The following is a 14,364-nucleotide window of genomic DNA, read 5'->3' on the forward strand; positions in this document are numbered from 1 at the left end:
ATAGAATACCCCTACTCGTCTAGAAAAGTCTACAACCGAAAGATATATATATGTATAATATATATATATTATTTATTTTATTTATTTATTTCAACGAGGGTGGTATATATGTATATATATATATATATATATATATATATATATACATATATATATATGTGTGTGTGTGTGTGGGTGTGTGTATGTGTATGTGTGTGAGAGAGAGAGAGTTGGATGACAGGAGCGTTGAAAGTACAGCCATAATATCGGCGTGGTTCGAACGGTACGTTCGCCAAATGGTTCTGGTGGTGGTATAAGTTTTTCTAGACGAGTAGGGAGTTATCCTGTGAGCTGGTACCGGTTTACCAGGTAGCTCAAGCATTCTTAATTTAAATAAATTGTGGCAAATTAAGACTGTCTTTGTATTTTATTCACGTATTCATTTGGCTATGCTGCAAATTTAACTTATATATCTGTCTCTTATACACATCTAGATGTGTATAAGAGACAGGTGTATATATATATTATAACTATTTTATATAATTTAAAGTTAGCTTTGTGAAATACAAATTGTATAAAATATTCTAGTTTATCAGACTTATCTTTTCGGATGATAATAAGCCGTAGATCCAGTGTACACAATTTGGCCTATATGCACTTCAAAGAACCCAGTACATATTTCGAGACGAGTAGGGGATTACACAGAGTACTGGTTCATTCATCTTCTCTTTTGGACAGACGAAAGTAGCTGGTACCGGTTTACCAGGTAGCTCACATACACGAACAGACCCTTAGGGGAGAAGCAAATCACTGTAAGAGCTAGTCTACGCCTCCAGCGCTTTGAGACCGTTTCGGTATAAAAACTATGAATTACGATAATGAATAAATGTTACTTGCCCTTGTCATTGTAAAGGTTGAGCTTGTATTCGTCATCTGCGAATTGGCCGAATCATTAGACGCTGTATGTACTATATTTAAAAATGATTAAAATAATGCTATTAGTGAATTAAGTTCAAATATACAATTATATACGCAACGTATGCTAACGATTAATCAATTTATAGCACAGTATTTATGATTTAATTACAAAACTGTGAATAAAGCCCTGACTTGCATAGTTGGGACATGGCCTAAACGCGAAACGACCACGGAGGGCGCAAAATCAGAAGTACAATAGGCTTTGAGATTGTATTTATTAAATTCCAGTGAGAGAATTTAAGGTGGTCCTACTGGGAAAGGTTTAAGTTTGCAACTGGTGGGCAATACAGATAATTATGAATGTCTTTAATTGTGTTAGACAATGCCAATTACATATTCTAGAAATTCAACTCGAAAACAAATAACACCTAACTTACTATCGTCTAAAGATTAAGAACCGGGAAGGGAAAGAAGAGGAAGAAGAAAAAGAAGGTCGAACCACCTGCTAACCATTTTTATTTTACAGTAAACGAAATATATATTGTATACTGACCATACTGAGTTGATAAAGTAGCATGAAAACCTTGGTATTCTACGGTATCATCTGTAATCATCATGAGCTCAAGTTCAAAGCAAGATAATGTTGTGTTCCACGTATTTATATAACTAGAATTTACAGTTACTCCATCACTAATCACTAACAGAGAGTCAAATATTGGCTCTAGTTGTATAGTAGAGAAAGTTAGAGCGATCCTGTAATTGCTGGCAGTCGTGACTCTCCAAACTTTTTTCATTGACGGATTGTAATCTTGTGGATAATTTGGTGACGTCAATACCAGGTCAGATTCTGGATCCAAGAATATATTGGTAGTGTCATTCCAATCGCCAGAACCTGTGATTAAAAATTAATCAGATTTAACAATAAGTACACATAGTACATAAACAATGTATAAATTTATGTTGGAGCAATAATGGAATATATGATCTTTATAGTGTGTGCGGTGTCTGCTTCTGAGTATTTTCCATTTACTTAAATATTAATATTACCATTTCCAAAAATGCAAAGGTTCGATTCTTTTGCTACACACAGTACATTAATATTTTTGTATCGAAATATTTGATCAATGAAGAAACATTTGACACTGATTTAGTATATCTTGTTAAGATACACATGTGGAATAAAAATTATGGCATCATATTAGTTCATTGCTTTTTTCTCTCCAGTTCTTACCTTCATCTGCGGGTAAACAAAGTCCAGCCTGAAACACAGACAAACAAAAACCATTAATTGTTATATACAAAAAAAAAAAAAAAAAAAAAAAAAAAAAAAAAAAAAAAAAAAAAAAAAAAAAAAAAAAAAAAAAAAAATGCTATAAATATCAAAGAAATATATATAATCAAAGAAAGGTAAATCCAGTGTTCTAATAAAAGAACATGATGATACATAGTGTATGTAATTAAATTGTGTAATAAAATCACTCAGATGAGATTCGAACCTGCGACCTCTCGCTGTCAAGGCGAGCACCTTAACCATTACACCACAGAGGATTCATGGTTGAACATATTGAAATAACCGTCAGCTACATTATAGTACACAGTGATGATGCACCTCGAAAGGGCAATAAGTGCGGCGGGAAAGAATTAGTAAAATATAATAATCAAGATAGCCGTTAACACTTTTAAATTATATATAATTCACTCGTAGTATTTCGAAACACCCCATCGATAACAGAGATGGATACGCACAGCCTGAATTACAAGCAGTAGACTTTTAAGATCCAAGTTGGCGACAGCTAGCTAAGAAGATTCAATATTCTTTATTTGTGTTCTTTCGGAAAATCAGTTGGTACATCACATCGCAAAACCACACATTGTACCCCAAGAAAAACTAACTACTAGTACAACACTAACAGCAAAAACAAAAAACATACTATGACCAAAAGGCATGATACTTAATCAAACAGCTAACCACTGGTCAAACTGTTCGATTTAGAAATGCAAAACGGAATGGGAGTATGTAGCATTAAGGCTACATTAAACCATCCAATAATTGTATTATCCTGAGAATGATCATGGAAAGACATTTAAAGTGCCTCATGTATGTTACTAAAGAGAACCTTCCAATATAACAGACCGGAGATGAGTCTGACGGAAATATGCCTGAATATGATATGTCTGATCATAATGTACCACAACCTAATAATTCTAATATCACTACTCAAACACCTCTCAGGCTAGATATGAATCAGTTAGTGGAAGAATTTCGAAAGGAACAACTAAGCTCAACGTGGCAGTTAACAGAGCGTAAATCATGTTGATTTAAGTCATCATCATCATCATTGGCTGTCCATCGTTTTCGATGATGACTGATCCGACCCATCATTTATTTATTTATTTATTTATATTTATCTATATTTATTTATTTATTTAATAATTTATTAATTAATTTATTTAATTATTTATTTATTTATTTATTCATTTATGTATTCATTTATTTAAATTTATTTTTTATTTCTATATTTATTTTTTTTTCCTTCATTAAAATTGTTTTTGCCTGTGTTTCCTTGCATGGCTACGCAGTCCAAATTCGCTGACGCTCCGAAAGCCACAGATATTGCAAGTTGGTGAATTGTCATCAATTACACGTGGGCATCTTGCAGCAGCGTGTCTGGCATCCCTATTCTTTTTGGCAGCATCACAGCGTTTTGCTTCAGCTACATCAGATGCTGTATTGATGAGCCTTCTCCATTCCATTCTATTGGTAGCAACTTTCTCAAGGCTCCCTGGTAGAATCTCATCCGATTTCAGTTGCCTCTTCAATGAGTCTTTATAGCGGAGAAATGGTCGGCCAACAGATCTGCCACCTTCTTTCAGTTCTCCATAAAGGATCTGACGGGGGAGACGCCCGCTGTTCATCCGTATGACATGACCTGTCTATCGTAATTGTGATCGCATGATGGTCGATTCAATGCTGACCATTGCAGCTCTTTGCAGTACTTCTTCATTGGTGACCCGATCTTGCCAGCGTATGCCCATGATATAGCGTAGGTGTCTTTGCTGAGTTTTCATGAGCCTCTTTATATGTCGTCTATAGAGTGTGTACGTCTCGGACGAATATAGTAGTGCTGGTAGGACAACTGCACGATACACCGCAATCTTGGTTGCCAGCTTTATACCCCGTCTGTTCCACAATCGGTCTTGCAGTCTCCTGAAGGATGCACATGCCGCTTGAGTCCGTCGCCCAATCTCAACATCCAAGTTGGTATCAAACGTCACCATACTGCCAAGGTAAGTAAAACTCTTCATAGTTGGGAGCAGGGCACCATTAAGAAGGATCTGTGGTTCGAGGTACGGGGAACCAGGAGGCGGTTGGTACATTACTTCTGTCTTTGTCGTGTTGATGGTAAGACCGAAATCTACAGCTGCACTTGCGAAGCGCTCAACAAGCTGTTGAAATTCGGCTTCGGAGTGTGCCACAAAGGCAGAATCATCAGCATAAAGAAGTTCTTGCACGCAAACATCATTAACTTTCGATGTTGCAGTCAGACGGTACGTTTTTTAAATTATTATGAATATCAAGATCATAATTAACGATTTTAACAGTACGATAAAAGTAAAATCAGAATCATTAAAACATAGAGATACCTGAGAGATTTAAAATGCATGATTACACCAATTGGCTGTGGGGTAGGGGCCTCCGGGGTCCAGGGTTGGAGCCCCGGTGGGGTCCGAGTTTCAGTCAAACAGTTGGTTGTGACAATGGACGCGCAAGCCCGCACGCGCCTCCTAGATCCTACTAAGTACGTGGTTGATGACTGGGTTGTTTTTTTACTAGAGAATGAGAAATGTTGTTTTATTTTATTTTATTTATTTTTATTTATTTAAAACATCTTTAGGCAGGATAACATATACAGGCGAGATCTTACCGCTGTACAATATGGTCCTGCAAACACATATTCGGTTGTTGGTGAATTGATTCTCGAAATGAGATAAAGAAAGCTCTCTTGGCTCAAGTTACTGCATGACCGTTTTTATATCGTTAATAAAACAAATTTCTTCTAACTTTAAATACATTTTCCACTGAATTCGTGATAGTTCGTTATCAGGCATAGACTTTTTTATGACTAGACAAATTTATGATCACGCAAATTGCGTGTTTCATCCAAAATCACTTTGAAATGCTGGACCATCCCGCACGATGCGAGACGGTTGGTAACTATGTAAAAAAGGGGGATGTGATGTATATGTTAACAACAATAACGATGCTCATGACAAGATAGAAATGATGTTTGTCGCCTTCTACTGTTGATGAATAAATACCCACAATACAGTTGTACATAAATTCCGGTCTTATGTTGACATTACACCGTGTGCATTATGACTCATAGTGTAAAGAACGAAGAGGCCTACACCCTTCGGAAAAGAATATGGAATTGTTTCCCGGTGTACTGCCCACTTCACCGGTAGAAGGACCCCACTGGAAACAAGTCAAGGGTTATCAAGGGTGTGATTCACAAGAATTATCCTTGGTGGGACCAATACTCACATCATACTATCCTAAATTGTTAAAAATTCCTTATCAATGCCATAACTAAATGAATTAAGACGCTTAATTACCCTATGAATAAATAACCTGAATAAGAATAAATTACTATAAAATAGAATATGAATAACAATGATGAATACACACCACGGATATTGTGAAATATAAAGTATGACATTAAATAAAACACACCATATGCTATGCATTATCTTTGAAATACGGTGGAGTTTGCAATAAAAGACTGTTTGCTTATATACTTAACTTGTATGATTCTATATACGTCTATTTATTATCTATAGTCATATGCATGTTTTATTATTTCATTTTTTTTTATAGGGTAGGGCCCCTGGACCTCAGATGCCCACGTTCACCAAACCTTTTAAACCGCCGGTAGTTAATACTCTACTAATCTTTCTTTTTACAAAGTAAGTAACCTTTTGTCAATGACTTACAACTTATTACGGGAAGTAATTTAGTAAGAAACATTAGTATAGCACTAGTAATATAATAATAATAATAATAATAATAATAATAATAATAATAATAATAATAATAATAATAATAATAATAATAATAATAATAAATAATAATACGTGTACTGAGTTTGAATTTTAATGATTATTTTTGTTTCTTCAATAAATACAATTTACCAACAATAAATATTAATTTGGTTATCAAATAATATTACTTTCAAATGATATGAACAAATTTAAATCTTAGGACTGTATTGCTTTGATTAAGGCATAAGAGAATTTCAGAGGAAATCCTAGAAAAAAAAAGAAGAGAAATGGATGCTGAGGTGGCGGGTTGAAGCCTACTCTCACTTCTTACGCATTATTGTTAGGTTATTACGATAAGAGTGACATTAATGACATTTGAAACGAGTAATAAATATCCAGACACTTACTTTTTAGAATGATATTGATTAAATTTCGATTCGTGATTAGACGCATAGGCATACCGGAAATTAAAGTTCGGCGATTGAACTTCGAAAGACAGTTGACAGCAACTATAACTGATACTGTTTATTGTACAAATAAAAATAAATCGAATAAATTGTTGAATAGCTTCGTGGTTAAGATGCTTGCTTTTAAATCCCAGCATGCTGGGTTCAATTGATGTATTTTCTAAACAATCTATATATCTATAAATCGATAAATAAGTCTTTGAAACCCCCGAATTGTCATATTTTAGGGGGCTTTTGCCACTTGGACTACTTTTGAACATTTTGAGCGACGCCCGACCACGTCCACTTTGCTCTTGTCGGGGACTTCCCCCCACCCCCGTCGGATAGTGGTTCTATAAATACAATTCATCATTTTTAGCATATTTTCCAAACTCTAAAGGAATTTTTGTATGAAATATTAAACGACACTAAGTATTTTTTTCTCTTTCGTGGCGTGACCATCACCTTTATTCAAATAGTTTATTGTTCAAGGTTACCCTTGTTGTCTTTATAACAATTTTAAATATATTTTGCTATTTTTATATATTTATAAAATTTTATAAAAAGCGACACTGAGTATAGAAAATTGCCTTATTTCTTCGAAGTATTTTTAATGGACAGAACATAATTATCTAATGTTGAATACTGGTAGGCGAGTCGAATGACCGAGCAGGTGCGATCCAACCAACAGCCAGGCCTAATATCGAAACTGGTTCGAGCGGCACGCTCGGACTGCCCATCATGGTTCCGGTGGTGGAGCAAGTCTTCTCGGATAAGGACTATAAACGTAGGCCCAGTGTACAAACTGACTCATAATGCACTATAAAAAAACCCAGTACATATTTCGAGAGTACGTGTCTACCCCAGTGTACTCGTCAATATGTCATAGCCGTCGGAAGCATTTTTCATGTGGTCCGGCCATTATAATAAGTGGTGTTGGGGAGGGGGGTGTTTGACTGTTAAACTGCAGGTACCTGCTACTCCTATCCACACATGCATGATTTAAAGTTAGTGGGGTCTGAGTGCATATCCACCTCTGCCCCTCCATGGTTGGTGAACAGTTTTTTAACACATCTGGATGGAAGAAAATATCATTTGGCAACATGTAGAGCTGTTTCTTTTCTTATTAAAGGGTAGCCACAAGATTTTAGAATTAGCATGGAGAAAGTCTATACCCACCTCAGCCCCACCATGAACGAGGCAGAGGTGAGAACATTTTGGAAATATGGCACCTCACTTACATGCCCAGGAATAACAGCTGGCAAACATGTACAACCTCTCCTCTCAATCCTGCAAGAGAAGTTAGCAAATTTTGGAAATATGGCACCGCCAGATGCGCGGAAATACCAGATAAGAGCCACTCCCTTCCCCCACAAGGGACAAACACAATATTTAGAGGTAGTTGGGATATTTAATTTATAAGTACCGCAGTCCCACTATGGTGGGCTGGCCTGATGTGAGCAATTGTTAAAAAAAAATAGAAATATCAGAGGGCAACCTGCAAGCAGCTACTCCTATTCCAACCCCATGCAGGGCCAGATATAGGCCTAATATTCAAGATTTAAATTTATAAGTAGACTAGATATCATACCCGCCTCTGCTCCACCATGGTTGAAAAGTGGTTCCTCTGTCGGGAAATAGTACATAAATACTTTTAAAAAAATGAATGTCCTTACTTTATAGGCCAAAATTTGATGGCAAGTAATCACGTTGGCTTGATTCGTATTAGTGTCGGTGTGAGTGATGACAGTTTGATCGACTGTAACTGCCAAACATTTTATAAATATTTAATTGTAATTATACATCTAAATATTTTCAAAATCAATCATAATGACGAAAATTAAGGATTGTCAAAAACAAAGTTGAAATGTACATAGGCAATACAAAACAAACGCCTGGTGGATTTCGTTAAATATAGTATTAAAAAGACATTATGATGCGAACATTATTAATAAATTCATATAATTTATAGATATCAGTATATATTTATTTGAAAAAGTAATATAACTATAAGAAAAAGTAGTCTGGCCCAAGCCGGTGCGGTTCCGACGGCCCTGATACGGTCCCTGTTGTGGACAAATCAGCTGGAATCGGTTTACAGGGTTGATAAGACAGAAAGACAGAAAGAGAGGGAAAGAGAGACACTCTTAGGGGCGAATAAAGTTACTGTACGAGCTAGCTCACACTTCGAGCAATTTGAGACTCTAAAGTAAAATGCTGTATATATCTTACTGTACATTAAATGTTTATTATTATTATTTAAAAAAAATTAAACTATGTTTCCAGTGGGTAGCCCGTCCAGCAAAGCTGACCATTGGGCCCTCGAAATTAAAATACAATAACAAAGCACACAGAAGTTATATCATACATAAATATTAAATCTCAGAGAGAGTAATTATACAAAAAAAATTTATGCATAGCATCTCAATAAAATTAACATAAAATTCTTAATACAATACGAACACAGGCTAATAAAAAAGACATGCAATCAAGATTTTAAAGCCGGGTACTTACTGCGCGCGACGGCGACGCGATGGCAGCGCGACGATGAACGCACGAGACGGTACGGAACCAATAAAAAGCGAGGCAATCAAGATTTTAAGAAAACTTAAAACTCAATTGCACTTTAAAAGGGTCAGTCCACAATGGCTGAATGTAATTTTTTGAACGCATCTTTTAAACTCTTGTTAATCTCTAAAAAATACATTAATATATTCTTTTTCTTTTAGATCCCAAAATGTAATTTATCGAATATGTTAATATACATCACATTCAAAAATTGTACTTACACCATGCACATGCATATACTGTATATATACACACGCACATACATACACACCTATACCATATAGGCCTACATATACATATACATTTTTTTTAATTTCAACAATTCCTAATTGTTTTTCTCTTATGTACAAAACAGAAAGGCAAACGTAGATTTAAAGAAAACCTTGTTTTGTTTGTGATGTTGGTTGGATTACCAGTAAAAAGCTTGAATATTGAACAAATTGATTTACTATTTTTGTGCATTAATAATTATAACAAATATTTAAAAATGATTACTGTTATCCATCAAGGTTTGTTTAAAAAAAAAGTTAACTTTGTAGGTACACAACTACACTTACCTTTAGTAAATAGAAAGACAGAGAAACACTAATCATCCACAATTGCATGTTGTCTTCTGCACGCGATTATATTTTCAAGTTTAGAGATGGAAGTTTTCATCGAATTATGCTTAATGAACAACACAAACGGGTTCATATGAATTTGCGGTCTTCACTAAATGGTATGTGAATCCAGACTTTACGGTCTTCACTAAATGGCAGTTTGAACCATAAAGACTGGTTCATAAGTCTTTACCGTCTTTACCAAATGGTACGTCAATCCAGTTTGAACCACAAAGACGGGTTCATATGTCTTTACCGTCTTGACCAAATGGTGCGTGAATCCAATTTAAACAACAAAGACTGGTTCATATGAATTTACCGTCTTCACCAATGAAGTCAACCCAGTTTGAATCAAAAAGGCTGGTTTATATGAATTTTCACTAAATGGTACGTGAATCCAGTTTGGAAATATTTACCATGGCAACATTTGTTGGTAATTAACACGCATCCTTAACGTATATAAATTGCTTCTCTAGCTATTATTCGATTACTTTTTTTGTTGATTAAATGACAGGCTAATCCAAATGACAACATTTTACGGTTCATAAAATTATTGCAAACCATTGTAATTTGTTTTCCAATCTAAGTTTTTTTTATTATACATCTTCCATTTCCAATCGATTGGCAATCGTCAGACTATAAGCTATTATTAGAAAATATCATAAAACTGTCTAATACGTGAGCAGTATTATATGTCATAAACACATCATGATTACAAAACTTAATTTACCATTATACTGCATCACAACAACTTCAAAGTAGTCGTTATAAATTTATCACCTTGGTTGGTTTATTGAAAATAAAGAAGTTTTTGTGAATAAGTCAATCAATAAACCAAACCTTCTTTACGAGGATAATAATAATATTCGTGTTGATCACTAACAGGATGTATACAATGCAATAACAAGAACCGGGCATGACAGTCTATGTTGAAAAATCAAGTCATAGATAATAACCAGTGGCTCAAAAATGCAATAGCTGGAATTGCACAGAAAATTCTTACTTTCAAAACTGTAATAGTGACCAGCTAAAACTTAAAACATTTACAATGACTTATTTAATGTAACGATTACCCGAATTTAGAATTTATTACAGTCTTATACAATGTAATATTGTCAAAATTAAGCTAAAAAGGAATTTCTTTTGATCTTTTACCAGATATTTTATTAACACTTGTTTCATAGCACCATAACACCATGTTTTATTTCAACTGTATAGAACTGTATGCAGAACGCTCTTAAAATCTGGGGGTCAATTATACAGTTTGTTTCAACAATTTTCAGGTATTTCTTGACTTACGAAATTAGATTGCAGTCAAAAGCTTTGAGTGCTACCCCCCACCCCACCCACCCTCTACAAAATATGAAGAAGGCATTGTGATGATAAATATAAACTTTCGTTGTTTAAATTATACGTTGTTATGCTTTGTGTATTAAGTATTTGCATACAGGTCCTTTCCGGCTTTACAGGCAGGCCTCTTCAGTTCAGCTGGGGTAACAGATCAATACGAAGAGTTCGACCAGCTTAAGCCAAAGAGTATACTCTTTGCTTAAGCTGCATTCACACCCAATCGGAACAGAAATTCGTAGAACGTTTTCGATGCGCGTCTAGTACGCGCCTTTATTCTTTACCACTGACTCGATTTTGTTTTTTCGTTTCGTTAGCCCAGTGGCGTAACGATGGGACCAAGGGCCCTGTGTATTTCTGAAACCGGGGGCACTTTTTGGGTCCCGGTCACCAATTCCATCGTGGGATTTTTAGGTGTGTATTGTTATTCTAAATTTTTTAACGACGAATAAATGATATAATATGCATCTAGAAAATTGAGGCCAGGGAGGGACTTTCACAGTTGGAGAGTCTATACCATCTCAGACACACCATGGTTGGGGATGATGTAAGAAAATTTATAAATGTGGCACCTTTAGATGGCACTTCACAGACAAATTTATGAATCTCCAGTTAGAAAACATTTTGACAAATTTAGTGGGCCCCGGACCGGCAGCTTTTACCCTCCCCTACACTCTTTATTCCGCCACTGGATATAATATGATATGTCCAACAGTCGATTTCAGACACACATAATATGCTGTTGCCCTTTTGGGGCTGAGATAAGAAAAAATTTATTACTATGGCACGTCTATATGGCCGGAAATGGCATGCTCACAGACTTTTTATCTCCAATTTTTATTTATTTATTTGTTTTTTTGACAAATTTGGTCAGGGTCCGGGGCCGAGAGGGGGACTCCGTCGGAACCCCTTCTCTTTAATCATTATAATATGATATATGCCCTACAGTCGATTTCAGAGACACATTATGGTTTTATTTATCAACAAAGTCCTTTTTGGTCAGGGTGCTAGATCGAGGAACCTATGGGTAGGGCCCCTAGAATTCGGGGGCCCTCCTGCGGACCGCCGCATGAGAGCGCATAGGCATTACTCCACTGCGTTAGCCCATACGAACCGAATTTGGATTCGGTGTGAATCTACATTTAATCAGGGCCTAGGCTAGCCCCACGTTCAACTGCAGCACCGCTAATGAACACAAAGCAAAACCAAGGCAATATATAGGTACAGCCCATTCAGGAGTGAATGAAAACAGTGGAACACACGAGCTATGCGCCTACTTGATTGTGGAATGTTATGAGACGGAAGGCTCGGTTCCAGTAGATACAGAAAATATTTTGTCATTCTTAACGCGTCCTACGAAACTCTACCAGACAGCACTAGTCGGCGGTTCGTAGACAAGATCGGAGATCTAAAGATACAATCTCTATCGTGCATCAATGGCGGCCCACTGGATCTCAAAAGAGATTCTGCAATAATATAAATTTTTTAATAGGCACATGGGATAAACCCATAATAGTTAAGTGATTTTCATGGCAGCGCGTTTGCGGTAACGTATACCAAATATACCAAACAAATTGATATGAAAGCTAAAATTTGGGTATAATTCAATCTCTTCCACACAAGTCACACTTGTATTGATTTATATTCCTTGAGACGAGATAAGATTTAATGCTATATTGTATGTAGTAAAATGTTGATTGTTCAACTTTTTGTAAAAGATGTTGAAAACAATGTATAAATCTTATGGTCAGACCTTAATATGCAAGAATTTATACAGTACGTTAAACTGTCATTACTTGAACACCACTTATAAGACTAATAACAAATATTTTTTCCACATGCCTTCATACTACAAATTATCTGATGAATGTACTGCAGTGATGAAAGCTTGTGGAATATATGCCATATTAAGTTATTATTCTACACTTTTCTTTTGATGCGCGTTGCAATTAAGTGTGCTAAAATGCACAAGATTGTCAATAGCGATATTTCTTATTTGACAATCCCTTACACAAGAAAGTCATAATTATACATACGATACTAATGACGGAGAGTGGAGTTGTAAAACTTCTAATTCCATGGTCCTGCGTTCAATTCCTATGGCAGCAGAACTTTCTCTGACTACTAAAATCAACTCCACTCTTTAAGCATCATAAAGAAATTTGGATTATAAAGCATCGTTCCATCCGGTAACTGGCGAGCTGTTGAATGAGAAAGAAATAAAATTTTCTCTACAACAGAGTTTAAACAAACACGTGCGTTTATTGGAAAACATGTATGTTATACAAACACTTCTGGATGGACAGTTTGATTGATATTTCTGAAAGGTCTATCTTAATCTATTCCGAAAGAAATTTCACTCTTTAAAAAGAAATATAGAAAAAAAACCCGATTAATTTGTATTTACAGATAGTGAAAGTGTAGAATATGATCTTTAAAAAGAGTGGAAATTCATGTCTCTCTTTGTTATACATTTTTATTTCAAAAAATGCAATGTAACCACTCTTTCACTCGTTGTTTTTCACTTTGTAGCATTTAGAGTGTTGATGTAAAATATTGATAACGATATTAGTATGGCTTCCCGCTGGACATGAATGTCCTAATTGAGCTAGCGCCCGCTTTCACTTCATTATGGTATAAAGTAAGGAAAAAAGTTAGATAACAAATTTCATGATATTCGTAATCATGATAACAGCCAAAATCCAAAATTGCCGCCCATATACACTGAAAATAATCATAAATTATGTACTTTTCGTCTTGGATTGGCAGTTTCTGTCTATAACCTTTTTAATTTTTTTCGTTTTGCAATAATGATTAAGTCTCATTTTTAATTTCTTCTGTTTTACTTTCTAAGTATTATAAATTATTACGGTATTATATATCATATCTTCAATTTTAAATTGCTGTTTCTCTAAGGATGGATTAACTAGCTTCTTGTGAGCTACAGTGATTTAATTCCTTTTGTTAATCCTTGCCTCCTTAGATTTTCAGTTTTATTCTGTATTGTAATTTTTTAAAGTTTTATTTTACTGTATGTGCAAATTGTAATGTGATTTTTATAAGGCTAAATAAAGAATGAATAAATGAATGAACCTAATGGCTTAGTGAATCAATGAGACCATCCTAAATGTAAATAATTTGATCAATAGTAAGTGAAATAGTGTTCAAGATGCTCGTCATATATATGTTACATGTAACTCAGTATCTAGTTGCCCTACATTGGTTACCATAGTGGCAATCCTACATTCTCTGGTCATAAAATATTTCAATGTCATTTAAAATATCACTGAGTGGCAAAGTAAAATATCAATAAATATAAAATTAAAAAATGACGCCCATATCTTAAATATAGCAATAAAATCATGTATATCATGTTATTGTCTCTAACCCATCTTGTGACTCGGGAAATCAATTGAGACCATGCCTTTAAATGTAATCTAATAATGTGTATTTTTAAAAAGGCA

At 35.0% G+C, this 14,364-nt stretch overlaps 1 protein-coding gene across 1 annotated transcript in view; it reads right to left on the bottom strand.

Moving 5' to 3' along the window:
- Positions 1–9,866, bottom strand: part of LOC117100471 (adhesion G protein-coupled receptor L1-like) — a 22,457-nt gene extending 12,591 nt beyond the window's left edge. Inside the window, exons 1-4 of the mRNA XM_033240173.1 lie at positions 9,512–9,866; positions 2,129–2,156; positions 1,451–1,789; positions 877–947 (exon numbers count right to left, since the gene is read on the bottom strand). Coding sequence (XP_033096064.1) covers positions 877–947; positions 1,451–1,789; positions 2,129–2,156; positions 9,512–9,559 — 486 coding nt within the window. The 5' untranslated portion in view covers positions 9,560–9,866. The remainder of the gene's footprint in view (positions 1–876; positions 948–1,450; positions 1,790–2,128; positions 2,157–9,511) is intronic.
- Between the last annotated feature and the right edge of the window lie 4,498 nt (positions 9,867–14,364).

Source organism: Anneissia japonica, unplaced genomic scaffold (assembly GCF_011630105.1).
Source record: "Anneissia japonica isolate Jap-2015-1 unplaced genomic scaffold, ASM1163010v1 scaffold685_len2926416_cov193, whole genome shotgun sequence".
NCBI classification, from domain to species: Eukaryota; Metazoa; Echinodermata; class Crinoidea; order Comatulida; family Comatulidae; genus Anneissia; species Anneissia japonica.